Here is a 24029-nt window from a genome sequence, read left to right on the forward strand (position 1 = left end):
AGCCAGCCTTTTAAGCTTTCTAGAATGTGTTCAACAAAGCTTCAGGATTGCAATACAAGTTCAGCATGGGCAGGTTAGAGCAGGCTAAGATTCCCTCCAAAAACAGGTTGCACATGCACGGTGGAGGTGCATGCGTCTCTCGCTAGCAGAGAAGAAGTATAGAACAGCAATAGCGCAGACAGGTGCAGTACAAGCAGTGACTCAGAGAATAGTGTAACCACCAAGTAGGAAGGGTGCACGTGATTAGCAGCAGTGAGAAACAGAGGTTCGACAACAGGTGACACGCTCATCAGGCTGGTAGGGTCTACATAGCTCACAGCAGCGGATCACTCTACAGAGATTTGGGTGGGCTTGGTGCTCAGTCAGAATGAGCCCACCACTCAACAAGCACGATTACATTCTCACATATCCTCTGGTTACCTTAAGGCGATGCACCCCCATAGTCAGATAAACAAGTTCAAGGACAGGAAGCGACTACAATCTCTGGAGAAGGACCACTACCAAGATGAGGCTGCATGAGAACAAGCAAATGCAACGCTGGCTGGCCAAACGCAACACAGTGATTGCCTTCAAGATTATCTCTCAATGGAAACACTCTTCTACAAAAGGGAAGTGGTGAGGAAAGATACCAGCATGTCTAACTCAAAAGTAGATTATAGGATAGTCATAGGAGCCTGAAAATTTGACATTGACAGTTTTGAGCGCACCAGGCAAGAAATATGTTGACCTCATGAGAACATAAGTGTCATTGTTTTTGTTTTGGCTTCTAGTGTTTTTAATCTTTGCATGAGTTTCTTTCTCCAGTAACTCAGGCAGTCATAACCAAGGTACCGACCGGAAGTCATTTATCAACTGCAGACAGGCAGTCACAGCACAGCTATAACAGGAAGTCATTTATGAACTGCAGACAGGCAGTCATAACACAGGTACCGACCGGAAGTCATTTATCAACTGCAGTCAGGCAGTCATAACACAGGTACCGACCGGAAGTCATTTATCAACTGCAGTCAGGCAGTCCTAACACAGGTACAGACAGGAAGTCATTTATAAGCTTTATACAGACAGTCACAACATAGTTACCGGCAGGTAGTCGTGTCACACAGGCAGTCACAGTACGGGTACTGAGGGAAAGTCATTTCTCTTCCAGGGGATACTCATCAATAGTCATAAGCACCGAATAGTCCCGCCCACGTGCGGGACCCCTGAGCAATAGCCAATAATATGCATATATCTACATATATATATATATATAAAAACATATAAATACGCATAAAATAACCATATATATATAGATAATATGCATATACATATACATATGCAGCCCAACATACACCATACTAGGCTCAAAAACAGCCATTATTGCCTGTAAAATCTTTACATTTGCTAAATAAAGACATATAAATTACATTATATGATAATGCAAAGAAGAAAACACTGCCCTGGTTTTCTTTGAAACACACAACCTTTATTTTCAAAGGTAAAAACAGGCAGGATCATAGAGGCAGCTTTATCCTAGATAGGCTGCATAGTAACAACAGAAAAATCTGGCGCCGTGCCTTTAAGACCTCTATGAGCCTCCAGGCTCCCATCATGCACCACAGGTGACAGTTAGGTCAGTTCTTTTTTCCGGCTCTTGCTGTGAGGATCCTGGAGCATTGAGCTCGCCAGTTGGTGACATTTTTTCACTTTCTTCTGGTATTTCTCTAATTTTTTCGTCTTTACTCGACGTCTTTAGTCATTATTTGACTAATTCAACAATTTTTTACTGTTTTTGGGCTATTTTTCCAGTCATAATGCCGGCCTTATTTGTTAAGTGTCCGGCCTGTGGTAAAAAAATGGCCAAGACAGGCCCACATTCGGTCTGTGTAGCTTGTCTACCATCTTCTCACAAGCCAGAACTCTGCTACCACTGCAGCAAGTTGTCAAATAGAACTTTGAGAGAGAGAGAGAAGAGCAGGCTTCAGTCCCTGCATGACAGAGGAGAAACTGTGAGTGGAAGAGAAGAATTTCATTCCAGGAAGCCTTCTTCGCAGCACAAAGAGCGCAAGGACAGAGGGGAGAAGAGAAAACATTGGTCTCCTTCGACTTCGAGGGACAGATCTTCTTCTAAGGTACCTGTGTGCTCAAAATCAGCATCGAAATCACCGTCGCGGTGTCCGTCGACGTCGAAACATCCCTCGCCGTCGAAGAAGATTTCGCCGTCGAAGCAAGGTGAGAAAAGGCATGAGCGTAGGCGATCCAGGTCTGGCTCCCCTACGACTGTAAGAGGGCGGGACTCGACGTCGTCTCATCGACGTCGACGGTCGCCGCCGAGAGGCTCGGAACATAAGTCAAGGGTTTCGACGTCGAAGAGCCCAAGTCATGTGGCGTCTAGGCACACGACGGCGAGAAAATCATCGCCGTCGAGGCGCATGACGTCGACGCCGAAGAGACCATCGTCGTCGAGGAAGTCACCGCCGCGGAGGTCGCCGCCGAGGAAGTCGCCGCCGAGGAGGTCGCCGTCGAGGAGATCGCCTTTGGGAAAATCGACGTCGAGGAGGCTGTCGTCGGCGTCTCCTGCAGCAAAGAGGCCTAGAACAGTGTCTAAAGACCGGTCTAAGGTTTCTATTGTGTCTTCTGGGAGTTCCTCTTCCTCCCCTGGGCTGCAGATTGTGCAAATCTCTCCAGAGCCCTCAAGGGCACCTTCACCTACAGCGGCTAATATCTCGCCACGGTGGCTGGGGGAGATCAGAGACTGGAAGATAAGGAGGATTAACCTTCCAAGGTCTTATTCCAGGTCCCCTGTGTCGGCAAGACCTGCTTCAAGATCAAGATCGCCCCTAATACAGTTGGTGCACTCTCCGAGAAGACGTGAGCGTACTCCTCCGAGAAAGTCTCCATCAGAGAGGAGGCGGACTTCACCCTCTCCTAGGTCTTCGCGTCACCATTCTTCGAGGAGACGCGATACTAGATCCTCGGTAAGGTTTACAAATTCGAAGAGGGGCTACTCACCAACGCTGTCATCAACTCCTCCGAGTAGGATATCACCGATTGATGATGTGATTACCTTTAATGAAGTTCTCTGTCGTGGAGCAGCGAAACTTAATATCGAGATGCCGGTCTCTACTGCCAAGACAACGGTCATTTTCGAAACTTTACATCAGAAGTTATCTTCAAGGCCTTTACTTCCTCTGGTACCAGGTCTGTTGGAGCCTGCGGAGCACAAGTTCTTAACTCCTGCATCTTTGGGAGCGGTTCCTTCTCGGATCGCATAGAAGTATAAGGCTCCGGACAATGATCCGTTATTTCTGAGGTCTGAGCCGCAACCTGATTCGGTGATTGTCTCAGCAGCACGAAAGAATCAAACAGGAGCGGTGTCATCTTCTGTGCCGCCGGATAAAGACAGCAAAGCTATGGACTCAGTAGGGAAGAGAATGTGTGCCACCTCTGCTTCCTACATGAAGGTCGCCAGCGCCTCCGCTTTACTGAGTCGCTATGACCGCGCACTGTGAGATTCCTTGTCTCGTTTTGCAGAAAAAGGGCCAGATGTAGGAGCCCTAATACCGGTCAATGCTTATGACTATTGATGAGTATCCCCTGGAAGAGAAGGATAAGTTACTTACCTGTAATCCTAGTTCTCTTCCAGGGGTATACTCATCAAAGTCATAAGCAACCCACCCTCCTCCCCGGGCAAATACCAGAACTGTCTATTTTACATGTAACCCATGTGGTTATCACACCGTTATACGCCGTCCAAAAGAACTGACCTAACTGTCAACTGTGGTGCATGATGGGAGCCTGGAGGCTCATAGAGGTCTTAAAGGCACGGCGCCATATTTTTCTGTTGTTACTATGCAGCCTATCTAGGCTAAAGCTGCCTCTATGATCCTACCTGTTTTTACCTTTGAAAATAAAGGTTGTGTGTTTCAAAGAAAACCAGGGCAGTGTTTTCTTCGTTGCATTATCATATAATGTAATTTATATGTCTTTATTTAGCAAATGTAAAGATTTTACAGGCAATAATGGCAGTTTTTGAGCCTAGTATGGTGTATGTTGGGCCGCATATGTATATGTATATGCATATTATCTATATATATATGGTTATTTTATGCGTATTTATATGTTTTTATATATATATGTAGATATATGCATATTATTGGCTATTGCTCCGGGGTCCCGCACGTGGGCGGGACTATTCAGTGCTTATGACTTTGATGAGTATACCCCTGGAAGAGAACTATGATTACAGGTAAGTAACTTATCCTTGTCACTTGCAGACAGGCAGTCACAGTACGGGTACTGATGGAAAGTAATTTGTCACTTGCAGACAGGCAGTGATAACACAGGTACCAACAAGACATTATTAATCAGTCACAAACAGGCTCTTATTTTAGGGACTTAAAGGAAACCGTTAAACGGGTGCATACTAGGGAGTCGCTGAGAAGTGCAGGCACAGCCGCACAGGCACAACTATGCCATAAGTGGTGTCGGAGAGTCCCTCAGCATTACTCTTCACCCGGCCTTCTCTGTTTAGAAAGTCTGTTAGCACGGAAGGCTGTCCTTGGAAGCAGTGAACAGGTGGCGGATGCAAGCACTCGGCCTCCCGTCAGGAACTGATGTCTGTGGGCGTCCACCCAGGACTAGCCCCTGGAGGGCTGCCACTCTCTGAGACTGCTCTGCTAGCCAGGGTCTATGCTATAACTCACAAGCGCCCGTGGGCGCAGGAATCAGGTAGAATGCCCCTGGTATGAAGGGGGTTCTCTTTATTGTAGTTACAGGCTTACAGGAAACAAAGAGTGTCCCACCAGCTCCCACTAGGAAATATTCATCACAGAAACTATGAACCCTCCCATTACACGCGGTGCAAAGGGAAGTCTTTATATCAATAAACGTGATCATTTGCTTCATGGCCTCTCCAGAGAGAGGCTGGATGTAGAAGAGAGGGAAGAGAGGATTCTGTTTGCTGTCAGGTTCTGGCCTCAGTCCGATAAAATACCTACGGAGGTGGAGGGGAAATCACCAACTTGTACGTCTACAGTATTAAGTCTATAAACTTCTGCAGAAACAAGCAGAAGAGCGGTCCCTTCATTTCAGAAGGGGAAGAGTTCGCTGTGGGTACTTTCTGGTGCAGAAGAAGGGCAGAAGGAAAACATTTAGGCTCATTACCAATAGAAGGTTCTGTTGTCAAGCCTCAGATCAGCAACACGGGCCTTTTCGAAGTGCATTGTGATGGTAGCAAGTCACCTACAAATGAAGTAACATTTCAGCTACGCCTATCTGAATGACTGCTTGATACAGGTCCTGTCAGCAGATGTACATTTTCTGGGTCGTCACATAAATCACCCTGAGTCAACCCCAAACCCTGTACAAATCACCCATCCCTTCGGCTTGAACCTGAAGACAAGCAGTAGATGGAAAAGTGTTGAATGGTGTGTGTTCCACCAACAGCTCTGTTGTGATGGAGTAACCTATCCACCGAGATCTAAATTAGGTCCTGTATCTTTTGGCTTCTCTGGACCGCAACTGAATCACTATCGGCAAATCCCAAACATTACAGAACAATAGAGAAACAAACATACATCAAACACTTACACAAAGGATGAAATACTTGATTTCAGTCACAAACAATTTTTTTTACAAAAATCAAAAGTTTCATTTTAATGGGGAGGTTGGAACTTTTCAATATTGAGTTTCATTATACAAGACGCAGTGCCACGCTAGACTCTTGCAGATCACTTGGTCCTTTCTGCTCTCAATGTATGCTTTTTTTGTCGGCACATGCCAACACTTCATTTGAGGCTCCCAATCATCAATACTAGAATCTGTTTGTTCTACTTACTCAGCTCCCATGAATCAAGGTAGGGATACCGTCTTGATGGTTAGTCTGATTTTTCATAGTTTTAAAATGTTCATTTTTAAATTCAGCTTTTATGTGCACATAGTTTATTAATTTGCTAAAATGATTTAGTTTTCTAAACACTCACAGTCCTTCTAAGTATGTCTCACGGACCAGAGAGGTTCACAAACCATGGGTTAAGAACCCAATATAGAACATCCAGCCAAGCAGTCATTGCTACCTCCATTGATAATAAATAATTCAAGAGGATTGTGCCAGGCAATCAAAGCCAGACCCATTTTTATCCAAGAAGGCGCAGTGGTACGCGTTCCATCCGGACTTGTTCTAATATCCTGTCTATGGTCTGGATGGGGAACCTGATATGTTTTCGATCAGTTCTTAAGTTTGTGCCTAAGGCAATATTGTTGTTTTTTCTCCCTCTAACTGTGTGGACAATTTCTTGTTTAATGTGCTTTACCGGTTCTGTCAGAACCACCTGTCCGTATGATAAATAATCCATTAGATACATGAATTTAAGAAACTGTGTTCTTGTTGTCCTCTGTTAGAACTTGGGTCCTGTGATCCCGCTGTGTAAATATACTTATCAGTAGAGGGTTTTCCTGTGTACAAAACTCTGGTTTGGGTGGTATCACTCAGAAAGGTACAGATTGGATTGGTTGAGGATCTTGTTGAGTTTATGAACAAAGAGAATGAGAAGAGGGGCATCCTTCACAAAACGGAACAGAAATCCTTCACACAGCGGATTACACCTCCTTCTAGGTCACTGAATTTACCAATGAATCTCCTCCCCAAATGCATTTTAGCTATCCTAAAAGAAGACTTTATTCCCGGCGCTCTAAACATCTAAGCTGATGAACTATCTAAGTGCAACAGGCAAGGTTTTGTAGAGCGCATGGATGGACCAGGTTTCACCAACAAATAGACCCCCCTCCCGCACCCTATACCCCTCCCCCGGGGCAATCTAAGTCTCAGCTTATTGCACTCCTTTATGCCTGAACTCAGTGGAATGCAGTATCTCTTTTGGTTGTATCATGTTTTAGTTACCTTATTCGTTGAGACCGAGCTTTACAAAGGATCCAAGCCTGCAGGCTGAACAGGGGCAGCTTATCGCATAGAGGATTTCGAACAAAATCCAACTGGGCATTTTCACTCAAACTCTACCTGCCAACATGTTAATGCAACTATAGTCAAAAGCATACTGAGCATCAACTCATTTGCATCTGCAAGGTTAATCTGTGGATGGACTACAGCGGTTCACTAAGGTCTCCAAGAAATGTAATGTAATGAAAGGATAATTAGCAGATATTGGAACAAATCAATGTTAATGGTTGTTTTAATGTTTTTTGCATATTTGTTCGGGTCTATAAATCAGCCTGTAATAGAGAGAACATGGTGTATGCCCATATCTGCATCGATTAGGCTGAAAAGTCTACACAGGAATTCGCCTGTCTCTGTGAGAAACTGGTGTCCCAAAACCCAGTGCATAAATCACCTGACACTTCACAAGATCTTTGTGATAACCCCAGAGCAGATGTAAACAATACAATTGACTACTGGAGGGCAAAAAAATATTGCCCTTTGGTCTACACACACTGAAGATACTGACCAGCCCAAACCGTTCCCCTGCTCACCTCTGTGAGTTCACCCAAGCAATGACTCAGACATTTGAAAAATCCTGAAGTCTTTCAAAAAAACACTCCAGTTCTTTGGACACATCAAATGCTAAGGTTATTCATCTAGGCCTCCCAACACTTACACCGATTATCACCTGCTTAAATAACGCCTTCAGCTCTGGTGAAACCCCTGTGTTCTTGAAACATGTAGTCATCTATGAACTTTAAAGAAACCCTCTGCTAATTCTGACAGCCCAGCAAATCGAGGTCACAATTTACGTTGCTAAGGCACTGGAAACAGCGGTCAGTTGCCGACTCTCCATAAACCTCAAGGTAAATGGCCTGCTATGCGATTACCAGTGCGGATTCAGACCTCGAACAGAAAAGCAAACAACGGCCGACCAATGTTGAGCACTTCAATTCCACTTGTTTCATATATCACAAAAAGCTGCAGCTACTCCCAGCATCCGCCATTGATGAATACCAAATGTGTAAAAAAAAGTTCATGAGAAAAGAAGGTGCACTCTGGTAGAAGTCAGTCAAAAGACACAATTAAAGTCCATTAATCTTCTTTTTATTTAACGTTGTTTTGAAAAACGTTAAATAAAAAGAAGATTAATGGACTTTACTTGTGTCAATTGACTGACTTCTACCAGAGTGCACCTTCCTTTCTCATGAGGATTCAGACCTCGCTGCAGAACTGAGACAATGCCATTGAATATTATCCAAGAATCACTTAACTCTCAAAACCAGAGTAACCCTTTTGCCCTAATTCTATGAGCCCTCACAGCCTTAGAGGATGCTAATGACCATAATGTGCTCATAGACTAGGAGGCAACGTTGACTGGTGTTAGTGACACAGCTCTGGAATGGTTTGCTTCCTTCAAAATCAAACTGCCCAAGTTAGACTCTCCAATCCTCTACAATTCTGACATGGCTCAACGCGCCTATATTGTTAATAAAAGGCCAGTGGTAAATGCCACCACATTCAAGTGCTAAAAAGCAAGTGGTGTGTTCACACCAAGACTTTCATAGTCATCATCTTCATCTACAACTATCGAGGTTGTGTTCCACCAGCACATTCTATCCTTTAATTGGTCTGTTGTCCGGTATTCTTATGATTAGTAGGATTTTTAGGTAATAGTCTTTTTCTCTGTGCAGCATAAACTGCGAAGATTTGAGATTTTGATTTACAGGCCTAAACCTTGGAACACAGTACATTTTGCAATACATGTTGATGTACAACTGCAATTCGTGGGTTTCCATTGTTTGCCACATTAGGGTATAAGCATCTCCCTTCTAGCCATATTGGCCTGGTTTAGTCACCACATTACGGTGGAAGTGGCGGTCCTTCCCTGGCCTCCTCTATAGTCCAACACACTCAAGCTTGCCATTGGCACATGGTTCCTCAAAACAAGGAGACAGATGACATATCATGGCTAACTTCTGATTCATATCTGGCTTACACTGTGTAGCTGAACCCGTCAAGGCAGTCTTGAACAGGGAATTCTCTAGTCACCTACAATGCCATGGCAGCTGCAATGGGGTCTACATTAAATGTAAATGTAAATGTATTTCGATTTATATAGCGCACGAATCACCCAGGGGTCTCAAGGCGCTTGCTTAGGGAACCCGTCCTGGTATTCCCCTGTGAGATACCCCGGCAGGGTATCCACAAGGTGAAAGCCAGGCATCCCGCCGCAAGGGGCCGTAGTGGAGATTAAGCAAGCTATTGCCCAGAGTCGCAGAGTGTGACCCCGTGAGTCGAGTAGGCACCGGAGCGAGAATTGTCGAGTCCGTGGAATTTTTGAGCCCGAGACCCGCCAAGGCGGGGAATCGAACCCTGGTCCACGGCCGATCTCAGCTTCCAGGTCTGCCGCCTCTAACCACTGAGCCACGCTCAGCTCACTCCATGCTTTAGACAAAGAAATTGAATACTGAATACAAGGTAAGAACTTCTCTCCTCCTTGGACTAAGGCCATACAGTTGGGCCTATGAACAATGCATAGCAAATGACTAAACATGCTGGAATAGAAGTCCATCTCTTGTTTGGTGCACATCTTTCATGAAGACCCAAATTTATCAATTCAAGCTCTACAGCCTGATCTCCAAAAAAGCAACCAATATCAATTTTAACAAATACCTTGGAGGGCTGACACAAATAACTTAATCCTACAACATAGGAGTCCATGTATATGATGACGGTGATCAGCTATATGCATAACTGTAGAAAGGCCTGGGAAACCCTGCTGGTTTGCAAGGGTGGATGCACTAAAGCTGACACTGCATCCATGCTAATGGGCCAGTTCAATCATGCTGTTGTTCCCTTCAGATTAATAGCACAGAAGGGTGCCGTCTGCAGAGGCAGAAAGCGCACACAATCTCTGGCTAAAATCTGAATCTAAGCTAACTTTCAATCCACAAATCTAAAAGGGGCACTAGAAGTATTTTCTACTTGCTGCTCTTACTTGGGTTAAGCAAACATATGCTAATCTTCCACTACTTAGTTGCAATGGTCATCGTAATGAGAGTCTCCAAATTGGATTATTGTGGTGTTGTGTACCCGGGATGCCATGCACTACCATCTCGATAGAACAAAAGGTCCAAAACCATATGGCAAATATCAGCTTCTGACCACACTGCACTGACCACATAACCCCAGCTTTAGCTCGACACTGGCTACTAGTCACAGAAAGAACCCAATTTTAAACTGTGTGAATCATCCACAACAGTACTGAACTTAAAGATCTGAGCTCACCTATCCAAGGTCTTTCAGAAGTATCAAGTAATCACCCACCTAATGTCGGCCACCCAGAACCAGGCTAGCTTAATCTCGGCTAAAAAGAAAGCAGTCAGCAAAATACCCCTCCATAATCAAGGCTCCAGCCTCTGGGACTTCTAGTTTAAGAACTGAAAAGAGGGAGAGGAATACTTTTAGAAATTCTAGGGAGGTTCTAAAAACCCAACTGATCCTGAAGGCCTATAGTCTACATACAAGGTAATGCCAAGACATATCCCTGCCTTGGGAAGGAGCTGTAAGAGGGAGGTCGCTCTGAATTTTCCCTAGTGCATTGAAAACGATGTAATTTTTGGGGGGACTATAACAATACACAATAAAACTAGGGGGTTAGTGGTCCAGCTGAATTCATAGTTCATCATGTTAAGATGCATTCAGAAATGGATCACTTTAGAATGCAAAAAGGTCCTCTACCTTATCAATAGCCTATAATTCAACACATGAGGGTGGAGATGACAGTCATTTCCAGTTGTTTGTTTTAAGCCACCACATTTGGGTGGAAACTAACAGGACCCTGCTTTGGTGTAAGCAGCAGTGTATTGACCGAAGTTTCCCTTCTTCTTGGCCAGACCAATAAATCATCACCTGAGGGTAGAGGTGTTTTTTGCCACAATTTGTACCGTTATCCCGCACCATCAGGAGGAAGTGACTTGGATGGGGGTCACAAGATTGAGATGTAAGTGGCTCTTTACCCCAGCTGTTAGGCATCCACATACAGGACCCTGCTTTAGTCTAAGCAGCAGTGTTTTGACCGAAGTTTCCCTTCTTCTCGGCCACACCAATAAATCATCACCTGAGGATAGAGGTGGTTTTTTGCCACAATTTGTACAGTTATCCCGCACCATCAGGAGGAAGTGACTTGGAAGGGGTCACAAGATTGAGATGTAAGTGGCCCTTTACCCCAGCCGTTAGGCATCCACATACAGCCATAAGAGGGCCGAGGTAGCTTCTTTCCCTGGTATTTCAACATTAAGCCACCTACTCAGTTATCAGGCATCACATTTTGCTGGAATGGTTTCTTCTCTTCCAGGTGGTATCAACAAATCAATACAAGCAAGGGAATGGGGTTTCTCCCCAGCTGGTGTCCATAGGTCACAAAATCTGGTTGCGAGTGGCAACTGTTACCGCTAGCCACCAGTAGTTTGTGTTCCAAGCATGGGGCTGATTTCTGTGTCCTTTTGTGGTCCTCATACCAGTGGATGTGTGAGTTGGAATTAGAACGTGCATAGCGCTGCTAGTTTATGGATATTGATTATCCATGTCCATGTGGAATCGTAGCCTGACTGTCTTTTATAGACAGGATATCAAGGGTTACCAATCCATAAGTTCAGCAGCCCTTCTCCCTTGATTTCTGCGCAATTCGTTCCATATTCTCCTCTTTTATTTAGAAATAGTTGCTGTGGTTGCTGTGTGCTGAAAAGAGAAACTAAGGGTTGCATTAAAATGAAAGGAAATAAACATGTTATTTTGCTTCCATATAGATGAACTCTTTCAAAATTTCTACCCTCTAAAGCACACACATGCACACTTTGATATCACTGGAATGCTACTTTGAAAAGTGTGTAATTTAGCAGTTTCTTCATTTTACAATCTTGGAGAAGGGAGGACAGAAGCCTGCGAGTAGACAAGACATTAGTGGAGCTGGAGTTTAAATGATTGGCAGATGAAATTGACTGTGAGTGTGCATGAATAGAACATTTGTTTCAGATGACTTTAATTTCAAAGGACAGCAGGGTCTGATTAATGCTGAAGGCCCAATGGTGAGTAGATGAAAATCTATCTTGTCAAAGGTAATTTTGTGCTGAGGAGTTTGTGTCAAAGAATGATGCTTAAGGTTCTGTTGTGGGATGAAACAATGGATGGTGAAAAGCTTTCTGATGAGCAGCATATCAAGGAAGAGCAGGAGTTGAATTTAAGGCCTGAAAAAGACTAAGTGAGATTGTTGTAACATTTTGAGCTTTACCTGGGAGTAAGGGATGCGATTGGCTCGTCCTGATGATCAGAGAGTGGTGTTCTAACTCATGCAGCTTTTCCCATCTGCTTCTGTTCCTGCAGGTGATTTGTGCAGTAGGCAGAGCTGATAAACCGCTGAGCCATCAGACGTTGGTTCCGCAGAGTCTGGAGACTACGCTGCTGCAATGTGGGGTGACTGACGAGGCCCAGAGGAAAGTCATTCACCTCCAGGTCATGGACAAGTCCCAGGCAGCTATGGCAGCTGTGATTGAGATGGAGAAGGGACTGACCAGTGAGCAGCGGGGAGCCAGGAGAGCACAGACCGACGTGATTGGTGAGGATGACAGAGACAAGCTAGTCAACATCTAGACTTCAAACTAGGGTAACCTTGCAAATAATGGCATTTTCAGAAATTATATTTGGAGTGTCTATAAAAATCTCCCTGCTGAGCAAGAAGGATGATACTAGAACTTATGTCAGTTTTCCATGTTAATTGTAGTTTGAAATCATTGTGTCAAGAACTCACATTTATTGCAGCACTGTAGCACTGGGAAGAAAATTGATGCCTGTACTGGTGTCATGAATAAAGGGGTGAGATATATGGAGCTGTTACTAGTATCACTTAAACTGGAGGACAGAGGGCTGACTTCTTTGTTTACACTGTTGTATGACTTTGGTGTTAGACTGGAACCCATGAGATGCCACAAACAAAGCCTTCCTCGAGTGGTCCATGGGTACCATGAAGCATGAGATGAATATACCATTCTGCCATCCTCAGAATGTCCCACAAGCGCCATCAAACATGCAATGCTTAACGCACACTGCCATCATCAGATGGTTCACGCGTACAATGAACAATGAGATGTTCACACCACACTGCCATCCTCAGATGGTTCACGAGTACCATGAACCACAAGGTGCTTAAAACACACCATCATCCTAACATTGTCCATGAGTACTATGAACCACGAGATGATTAACCCACACTGCCATTCTCGTAATCCATAGCCTTGAACTATGAGACGTTTAAACCACGCTGTCATCCTCAGATGGTCCATGAGTACCATGAACAATGAGATGCTTAAAGCACACTGCCATCCATAGAGGGTCCATGAGTACCATGAATAATGAGATGCTTAAAGCACACTGCCACCCACAGAGGGTCCATGAGTACCATGAATAATGAGATGCTTAAAGCACACTGCCATCCGCAGAGGGTCCATGAGTACCATGAATAATGAGATGCTTAAAGCACACTGCCACCCACAGAGGCTCCATGAGTACCATGAATAATGAGATGCTTAAAGCACACTGCCACCCACAGAGGGTCCATGAGTACCATGAATAATGAGATTCTTAAAGCAAACTGCCACCCACAGAGGGTCCATGAGTACCATGAATAATGAGATGCTTAAAGCACACTGCCACCCACAGAGGGTCCATGAGTACCATGAATAATGAGATGCTTAAAGCACACTGCCACCCACAGAGGGTCCATAAGTACCATGAATAATGAGATGCTTAAAGCACACTGCCATCCGCAGAGGGTCCATGAGTACCATGAATAATGAGATGCTTAAAGCACACTACCATCAACAGACGGTCCATGAGTATCATGAATAATGAGATGCTTAAAGCACACTGCCATCCACAGAGGGTCCAAGAGAACCATGAGGTGCTTAAATCACACCATCATCCTAACAATGTCATTGAACTATGAGATGATTAATTCACAATGTCATTGTCCATGAGTACCAGGAACCATGAGCTGCTCAAAAGACACTCCGATCCTCACATCATGCTGAGGCCTGGTCATCCCCCGTCGCTGAATTGCGGTTCCCCTTTTCATATCAGTTATCAAGTTTAGACTCATTTCTGCCACCACTGATTGGTCAAACAGATGCCATGTGCCTTGATGACACAGGCATTGGAAGAGGGAGGAGTTGCTAGAATGGAGAGATTGCATGTGTGAGCGTGCATGACTTTGATTTAAAAGCCCTAGTTGTTAAAATCCATTTCTCTTCTACTGCTTCTATGACTTCTTGTTAGAAATGGAGATGTTGGGGCAAGCCCTTGCCTTTTCATCTTCTCTGCATATGCCCTACCAGGGAGAGGAAAAGAAGCATAAACAGAACAGAGACTATCATGCTTGAATGTCCTAGTCCCACCCCATGTTTTACCGCAGTTGCATATGAACAGGGGTGTCCAACATAGGTCTAAGAGGTTCGGGTCTGGGCTAGATTTGCCACAGACAACGTAAATTAGCTTTGATAAGATTCATTATATTTAAATTTATCTTATGTGCATATCCTGAATGTCTGGAATGGAGCTCACACTCCTGGACCCATGCTCAGCCTCTCTGATACAGAAAGTGGAATTCGTCCACCAGGAGCCAGGAATTATAGTTGAACATAGGGAACAGTACAGCTTTGCCTAGAAGTAGGTCCTGAGAGTGTTGGAACGGCTCTTAGCTCTTCGGTGGACAGCTCGTCTGCAGTTGTGGTGTTGCTCAAGGAATGGGTTGATCCACGGGGGATGAGTAAGTGCTGTGTGTAATGAGTGCAGGTTTTTTTTCTGAAGAAGTCTCCAAAATGTCGAACCCACTTCTGGTTATTGTTGATTGAAACAAGGTCTATATTGATTGGTTGAGAGCCATATTGTGTGGTGGATAGGGCTGGTTTGTGAGATGCAGGGTCAAGGGTACTGATGCTCATGAGTAGATGATGGGGAGAGAGCTAGGACTGGAGGAGAGAGCATGTTGAGGAGAAGGAGAATGTTGGCATGTATTTTAGATCTCTACGCTGGGGACACTTGTATGTTATGTTTAAAGTAATTTATTGAGCGCACGTACACCGAGCGGTTTCTTGGCGCTAAGTAGGGGCGGTTGCATTCACAAGGCAGTGGGCTCAATTATATGCCTGGGAGAATAACCAGCTTTTAAGTAGTTTTCTGAACTGGGTATAGGAAGTGGCCATATGCAGTTCGGGGGGTGTGAGAGGGGGGGGAGAAGGTTCCCACCCCGACAGATCATGCACATAACATTGGCATCATACTGGACTCATCACTCACTATGAATCAATGCCATTTCCACTGCAGGGTTCAACACTCACAGCATGCTACATAAAACATTCAAATGAATCCCCCCAACTCCAGGAAAACAGTCACGCATGCCCTCATCACCAGCTTACTGGACTACAGCAACTCCCTCTACACCGGAATCGACAAAAAACTCCTCCGCAAACTCCAGACTGTCCAGAACGCCGCAGCCAGACTAATACTCAGGGGCCCATTATGATGTCGGGCGGATTGCCTCCGGAGGCAATCCGCCCGACACCTATGCCCGGATTCCCCCCCCGCCGTATTAGGATGGCGGGGGGGAGCACGGCGGACGGAAAGACCATCCGCCGCTTTACCACCGCAGTCGGACCGCGGCGGTAATGGAATAATATGGTGCCGTGTCGAATGGACACCGCCAGCAATGTCGCCACGGAAAGGCAGGCGGTGTTTGCTGCGGGGGGTCCCCAGGTGATGCCGGTGTAAGGGGAGGACATGGTATCCCCCCGCACATTTGCATATGCAAAGCAGCAGGCACCGCACGGTGCCTGCCGCTTTGCACATGCAAATGCGCTCACAAGTGTTTTGCATTGTGGCGGACGGTGCAGAGTGCACTGCCCGCCACAATGCAAAACATGGAGGACGTGCCTGCCACAGTGGCAGGCATATCCTAATTCCCCCTACGGGACCCCCGCCCTTATGGCGGGCGGTCCCATTCTCCGTTAGGGTGGCGGGCGGACAAAGTCCTCCCGCCATCCTAATTAGCCCCTTAATATCCCATGGCACAACCATCAGGATACGATAGTCATTTTTAAAGGCTCAAACGCCATGGCATCTTGGCACTGGGGGTGTACGGAAGAGAGCTGAGCGATAGCACTGATGGTTTAGTTTGACGGAAACACCCCGGATTTTAGCACTTTCCTAAAATGCTGCCGGTTGGGTTGAAGTCTCATGGAAGATGGTAGTTTGTTCCATAATTTGGCTGCAAAGTATGATAGACTCCGGCCTCCCTATCTGGCTCTCTCCGAATTTTAGGGGAATGGATGAGGCCCGTGTTCGTGGAGCTAATCGGTCTGGTAGGAGTATACCAGAAGAACAAAAAGAAGAATAACTTTCAAACTGCTCACGCATGCCTACAAGGCCCTCTGCAACATCAGACCTTATTACCTAAACAACTGCCTCTCCTTCCACTCTTCCAAGAGAAACCTCAGCTAAGTCGACCTCTCCCTAGTCACCGTCCCATGGAACAGAGCGGGGGAAGGTTCTTCTCATACCTCGCAGCCAAGACTTGGAACAATCCCCCCTTCACCTACGGGGAAGCCCGACACTGCACTAATTAAGGAAATACCTCAAAAGCTGTCTCTTCGAATGACCTCAACAGAGCTGCACACCCCTTCCGCCAGCCCCTTGAGACCCTTATGGGTGAGTGGTGCGCTTTACAAACCCCTGATTGATTGATAAACTGCTTGATTGAAATAGAGAGTGTGTATTATAGTTGTCAGTAGGGCATCAAAAGTAGAAAGGGGAAGAACCTTAATCGGTGACAAAGTAGGATACTAAGGGGTACTGGGGTTTAACAAGGGAGTGAAGAGATACAGTGGTGAGGGTGGAGTGATGTTGAAATGGGGTGAAACATGGGGTGTTCATGAAGGAGAAGCAAGAAGAGGTTGTCGGTTCGGTGGGGTAGCCAATGTTGGGGGGCAATAAGAAATGTGGAGGAGGGTACAAGTCAGAGGTAGCGAAATGTTATCCAGGTTTTGGTGGAGAATAGGAAGAGAGATAAATGATTCGGGGGAGAAATGTAGATGGGGAGGAAGGTAGTGTACAGAGAACTGATGGAGTGGCAACATAAAATGCTGTGGATATTGAGGAGTGGTTCAGAGGGAGTGGTAGGAGGAAGAATTGTTTGTAGAGGAGAGGTGGAGTTTTGAGCACAGTGAAGAGGAAAGTGGGTGTTGTTGCTAGGTGTGGGAGCCAGGGTTGGGGCGAGAGACAAGAAACAGAGAGAAGGTAGGTCCGGAAGTAAGGTTTTGAATAGGAGTTGAGGGTCAAGGAAAAAAACAAGGAAGGTAATAGGAAGTAGGGAGCCGGGTCTAAGTTTGGGAAATCGGGGGCAGAAGCGCGGGGCAGTGAGATAAGTTTGTAGCAGGAGCTGGGGTTTACAGGGAAGACGGGAGTCAGGCAAAGTGAAGGGGTAGTGGGCAAGTCAATTCTGAGGTAAGATTGGGTGAGATACAGATGAGCAGGGTGGTAGTGGAAGGAAGGTTGTGGTTGGGAAACTGGTGGAGTGGAAGCTCACGGCCATGAAGGTTCCTCACAAGCATTAATATGGAATGTGTGAGAGAAAATCGACGGACAGAAAATTGACCTGCAAAAAGATCGACACAGAAATCTAGAAGTCAAAAATATTCGAAGTCCAAACTACATAAAGGGAAGTACAAAAATATCGAGAGAAAAAATATAGTAAAAAATATTGAAGTTAAAAATATTGGTTTTTAAAATGTTTTAATAATAATGTAAAATTAAGTAAATAATACATATTATTAAAAGAAATATAGTTAAAAATATATAAAAATAATAACTAATACATTAAGGGGTCGATTCAGATTTGGTAAAATGCCCTCTGAATAGCCGTACGAAGCGTTTTTCCCATACGAATCATATGCAGAATCGTACCCGTACGTACGATGTAGTACGATGTGTACCCAAAGCAGTTCTCCATACGAATCGTACCGAAGACCGTACAACTCACTAATCCGTACGAATCGCATTCGGAACGCGCAGTACGCGATGTCCGTACGGATCGAAGCTGCATTTTCCGACCCAGCAAGTACGAATCGTATCGACGACACTCCTTACAACTCTTTTTCCACTGGAGCTTAAAACTTCCGTAAAAGCAGATTTTGCCTCGAAATGCATACGAAACGGACCCCCCCCCCCCGGGTACGGTACATACACCCCATGGTTGCAGGGGTACGGTGCATCGGGGTACGGTGCGTATACATCTGGATTTCAGGGGTACGGTGCGTATGTCCCAGTGCGTACACCCCATGATCGTATGTGTACTGACCATAGGGGTACAGTTCGTACACCCCAGTGTCGTATGTGTACGGTGCGTACACCCCTTGATTTTAGGGGTACGGTGCGTATGTAATAGTGTTGCCATCTGTACGAATTGCTCATAAGCGACATTTACCATACGAATCGCGTACTCATTCCCTGGTCCAGATCGTACTTGGCGGGTCGTACAGCATTTTTACGAATCATACGTTTCACTGTGCGGGTCGATGTCATACGGATTTACCCTTCATTTTCGTACGGTTCGCAATGATTCGAAGTATTATCTCGGAACGGATCGTACTACGCGAGTGCAACAGTAGGGGAAGTGTTGGACAACCTAAATGTTAAAAATAACATATTAATAAATGTAATAAATATTGTAATTAAATAATGATTTATTAATAAATTTAGAAGAAAAAGAACTACAAATATATCACAAATAATAATTACTTTAATAATATTAAATACTTCCCACCCTATTCCCCAATAAACACACAACACACTCCACATAAAATGTCACACAATTGCATTAATTTTCAATTAATCAAATAATAAAATAAAATAATATTAAAATACAAAAAAAGAATTATCAGTAACAATAAATAATATGTAATAAACATTAATAACTAACACAACAAATATTTATCAACAGCAATAAATATTATTTAGTAGGAATTATTAAAAAAAATACTAATTAATTAACAACAAAATACCAATACCAATAAATAATATTTAATAAAAAATAACCAATTAATAATTAATTAACAAAAAATGTAATTATCAATACTCCTTTTTTCCTAATTAGTTACTTAATTACATATAATTTACTTACTCCCCTATTACCCTAAAAACACACAACCCACTCCAATAATAAATGAATACAAATAAAATATGTATCAATTAATAATTAATTAACAATTATTAATTAACAACAAATTAATTATTAATAACAATAATACAAAAATAATAATGACTTAATTAAAATTACATTACTTCCCACCCTATTCCCCTATAAACCCACAACCCGCTACAGAAATAAAACACAAAGTTTAATTACAATAAATTAATAATTCCTAAAAATTATTATTTAATTTAATATAATCAAATTACTTCCCACCCTATTCCCCTATAAACCCACAACCCGCTACGGTACTAAAACACAAAATTTACTTTGAAAAAAAATTACTAATTTCCCAAAAATGTATACATATATTTTAAAAAAACAGTATAATACTTAACAAAAAATATAGAACACATGCATATTAAATACATACTAAAATACATAACACTAATATAAATATCGATATTATTAACATCGATAATTTAACTATCAATATCACTAACATCAATATTTACAACATCGATATTTCTTACCTTAACTTCAATATTCTGGTTGTACATATTCTTCACTTCGATATTTTATCCCTATGATATCTAAAACTCGATATAACTGTGCTTCTATAATTAAAAATCGATATTTTGAATGTCCACCTTAATATGTCCTGGTGGCTTCACACATTTCCTCAATGGAAAAGACTTTTGCACAGATCCCCTTATACGATTTACCTTTACGTATTCCTCCATACTGCCCAACTGGAGCTTGCACATTTGTGTAGCCTTGAAGTCTGGAGAATTAATCAGCTGAGTTGTTAACCCGGCCATTGGCAGATCTCAAACTGATTTTCTTGTGGCTGTGAAGCCTATTTCAGTCTAAAGAGGGGGATGTGGCGCAGACCTCTGAAACAAACAGATCAGCTCTTTGTGATCCTTTATCACTCTAACATGTTATTCATATTGGAAAATGTTAACAGCCCATTAGTAGACGGTTGCATCCTTCTCTAGTTCTGTCATTTCTCAGGCTCTATATGTGAGCCCTGCTGGCAAGCTAGATGGGCACCTACTGCCTGTCTCTTGTTCTTGAGGGAGGATGGTCAAACCCCAGATGGATAGACATCCACCACCAGTTCTCTGGTGTTGGCTCCGTAATAAAGAAATGGTTATGCAGGAGGCGTCACCAGAAAAAGGCATCACACATCTGCAAATAATGACCTGTTCAACTTCTTCGGGGAATGCTCTAAACTATTTAAATTAGGTTACCTAGTTCTACATGACAGTGCATGGCTCTATGAACATTTACTCTCCACCACTTAAGGGACGACGCACCCCTTTGGATCCAGAAGTAACTTGACAGAAAAACCTCATACTAGCCATCATAAATTACCAGTGGTGATACAACACATAGCAGCAGCAACTATCATCGTTCTCATCTGACGTGCACCTTAAATCACCAAAAGTCTAAAAGATAAATTGACAGCACTTTATATGATACCTTTGTTTGAAATAATTACAGAACAAATACTTTAACTAGCTACTAATCAGGTTACTATTTTGTATATACTTCCTTCAGATAACTGAAATTGACTGCAAAATTAGTCTCCTTAATAAGGTGATTAAAAGCAAAATCTGCTGTAGAGTAGCAGCGTGTTTTATGGTAAAGCACCAACTGTTTTCTTTATTTACTTGACAGAGGAACTGTATATAAGTTGTTGTACAGTTAACACCACAGCAACTCTGTACAGGTTATAGTTTAGCTTCATTTTATCTGCAGATGTAGGAAAGAATTGTTAACTGCTCTGAAATGCATCATAAATGTAAGCAGTGACATCTTGATTAAACCTACGCCATTAGTGAACATCATTAATGACTATCAGCCGTCGTCAAGCAGCTGCCAAAATGCAAACAGTACTCAAGAAGAAAGGTGCCTTTGTCCAAAACAAAGTGGAGTGCTTTGGCTATGTCTTATATGTGGGGTTATTTATGCTGCTCTGCAGAATGTACAAGATATTGGCACAATCGGTCCACCTCAGAAAGTCACAGATGTCCACATTTTCATAGGAATATCAACATCCTGGACATCATTCATCTACATCACCGCCAAAGTGAGCTTCCAACTGGTCACCTCCAGTGCTTTGCCACAATCCCACTAGGTCATCAGCAGTGTTCAACCATTTTGGCATGGTCTATAGGAGTAATGGATGACTCTTCCCAATAGCCATTTGAGCCGTAGCAATTTCCGTCTTGTCGGCTTGGGCATGAGAGAGTTCCTTTGATTTGCCAGGGTGAGAGTGGTATTAGACTAATTTTCAACTCACTGATTATTAGAAAAGTATAGTACCCCTAACCTCCTTGTCGGGATCATCATCCTGTGCAAATGCTACTGAGTTCTCTGGGCTGAGTTCTCTGGGCATGACATGGTAGTGGTTGAACATCTTGCGATCTTTTTCTTAAGATTGCAGAATCGCTAAATTACAAAATAAACTGAACATGAAAGTTTCTGCTCCAGTTTACAAAACCTCCATTATGTTTTAAACCCTGCTTCCAAAATTACAAATGAGACCCACTGTAGTTTTGGTCTCAGTTCTCTTAGAATCCAAGAGGATACCTACTTGGCTTGTGCCTCCATAAACCTTGTTTACTCTAATCAAGAAAAGTAATACACACTTCCAGAAATTGATCTCCTCTTCTTAAGGGAAGCACTGTATTTTGACTCTATAGTTGTATTTGTTGCCAAGACGCACTACAATGCCTTTAGCTCTGCTACCTCAGCAGTTCCCAAAAAAGAGCGCAAGTGCATTGGTGTGGAAAGAAAGTATTTGTAACTTCAGCCACTGCCATGAGGGTTGCAAGCACCAGCGTGCTGCAAGGCTTATATAAAAGACAGTTGTGAAATTCTCTTGACCACCTTATTGTGCTGATTCCTTAAGTGGGTAGAGAAGACTTTCAGGACACCCTTCAAAAAGGTATGACCCCTTCAGACCAAACAATTATTGCAACCGAGGACAAACATGATCTGATACATAGTTCATGGCTGAGACTCACTTCCTGTAACCTTCAGACTCAACATAAAGTTTTGGATACGCCTTCCCCTATCTCCTCTATTTTTTAGAACACATTCGGATAAACAACTCCAATGCAGGGGAACAAAATATGAAACCCTAAAATTAGCCAGCTTACAAAAAGGAAAAATCTAGTTCAGGAGGTATGGTTGAGACCAAAAATCTTTGCATATTCCTTTTGGAAAAGGCAACAATTAGAGCGCTAAGAGCAACCACAAAAGCAGTTCTATCAGAGAGAAATCCCAAAATATGAGGCCTCGCAATGAGGGCCTTAGTCAGCTGCCATCACAAAAACTATTTTGGTGCCCGGAGCTGGGAAACTGTTGAATTCTTGGTCATTTTAGAGCTGAGGCAGGTGCCTTTTAAATGATTTAAAAGACAAGGCGGAGGCAGACAAATTCGCACCTATCACTTATAGTGGACTATTTTAGTGCAAATACAGTTGTGGCACAGATCTGGAAGTCAGCCACTGAAACTTCCAAACAGGAGCACAACTCCATAAATTAATTTCCAAAGAATGATCAGCACCTACCATTGATTGTGTAAAGTATGTACATATTACAGATAGTTTAAGTTACATAGTACACAGACTCCATCAGGGTGTTTCTTAAAAGTGATTTCTTCATTCACAGTCTTCTTGTTCTTTAAATAAAAAGTTTTTTAAACTTCAATCGTGCCGCATTACGCCGCTTGTGGGATACTGTGCTTACTGGTTCTGATGCCAGCACATGCTTGGACATAATATGCCAACTATGGCACAACTAATTGGATCGTGAGATTGATAAATACGAAGACAAGATAATATATCATCATTAGCAATAGACATAGGCTAATGAAAAGATTGGACATCTTGGAAAGGTTACATTGGACACCACGCTGTAACATTTAGAATCTATCAACACTTCTAGCCAGTACAAGTGTCAACACACCTTAAAGCCCTGAAGAAGTCTCTGTTAAGGGACGAAAGATGTTGGCTACATTGAGATTTAAGGAAGAAAGGTTTTATTTAAAGAACAAGAAGACTGTGAATAAAGAAATCCCTTAAAAAAAAAACCTTGATGGAGCCCGTACACTATGTACCTTAATCTATCTGTAATACGTATATACTTTACATAATCGATGTTGCTGGTCATTCTTTTGCATCGCCAGTTAAATGATAAACATTTTGACTAGTTAAGGATTAAGCGAACAATGTGTGACTTAAAGCACTGTGGACATGGATGTAGGTTAAGTGAATGATTGTATGTTTAATTCAAGTACTAATAATGGTTCAGATCTTGTACACCATAGAAAAGGTGAGGATTCCATCCACTGATACAGGCACCTTCAGGCAAAAAAGAACTACATGGTAATTAGATCTCATTCAAATATTTCTATTTGAGGTTGTTCCATCTAATCCTTCTTTGTTCTCATCCTAGGTGTTGACTTCATATTGACCTGTGTGGACCAGATCATAACTCCCATTGCTGTAGGTGTGAACTGTCACCTCTGCCTGAACACCTGTGGGGATTTTGAATCAATGAACCGCTCCCTGCTGTCGCCAGCATGTGCGGGGTCAGAGTCTGCTTCAAGCCTGCTGATTCAGACTATGGTGAAGAGATCCCAGCACTACATTATGGAGGGAAAGGAGGTCCTCGTCATAGGAGCTGGCGGTATCAGCAAGAAGTTCATCTGGGAGTCAACCAGAGATTACAAGATCAAAGTGAGACTGATGTTCTGTCTTCGTCTTCTCTTACCTATTTGGTGCAGTTTGAGCTATACGGAGTACATTGTGTTTGAATGGATCTTTAAAGTTCTTACATCCTAGTGTAATCAAGTGA

General features: G+C 43.3%; 1 protein-coding gene across 1 annotated transcript in view; it reads left to right on the forward strand.

The window, feature by feature from the left end:
* Nucleotides 1-24029, forward strand: part of LOC144775216 (carnosine synthase 1-like) — a 543733-nt gene that overhangs the window by 499636 nt on the left and 20068 nt on the right. Inside the window, exons 8-9 of the mRNA XM_078659222.1 lie at nt 12302-12533; nt 23628-23911. Coding sequence (XP_078515348.1) covers nt 12302-12533; nt 23628-23911 — 516 coding nt within the window. The remainder of the gene's footprint in view (nt 1-12301; nt 12534-23627; nt 23912-24029) is intronic.

This window comes from Lissotriton helveticus, chromosome 1_1 (assembly GCF_964261635.1).
Source record: "Lissotriton helveticus chromosome 1_1, aLisHel1.1, whole genome shotgun sequence".
NCBI lineage: Eukaryota > Metazoa > Chordata > Amphibia > Caudata > Salamandridae > Lissotriton > Lissotriton helveticus.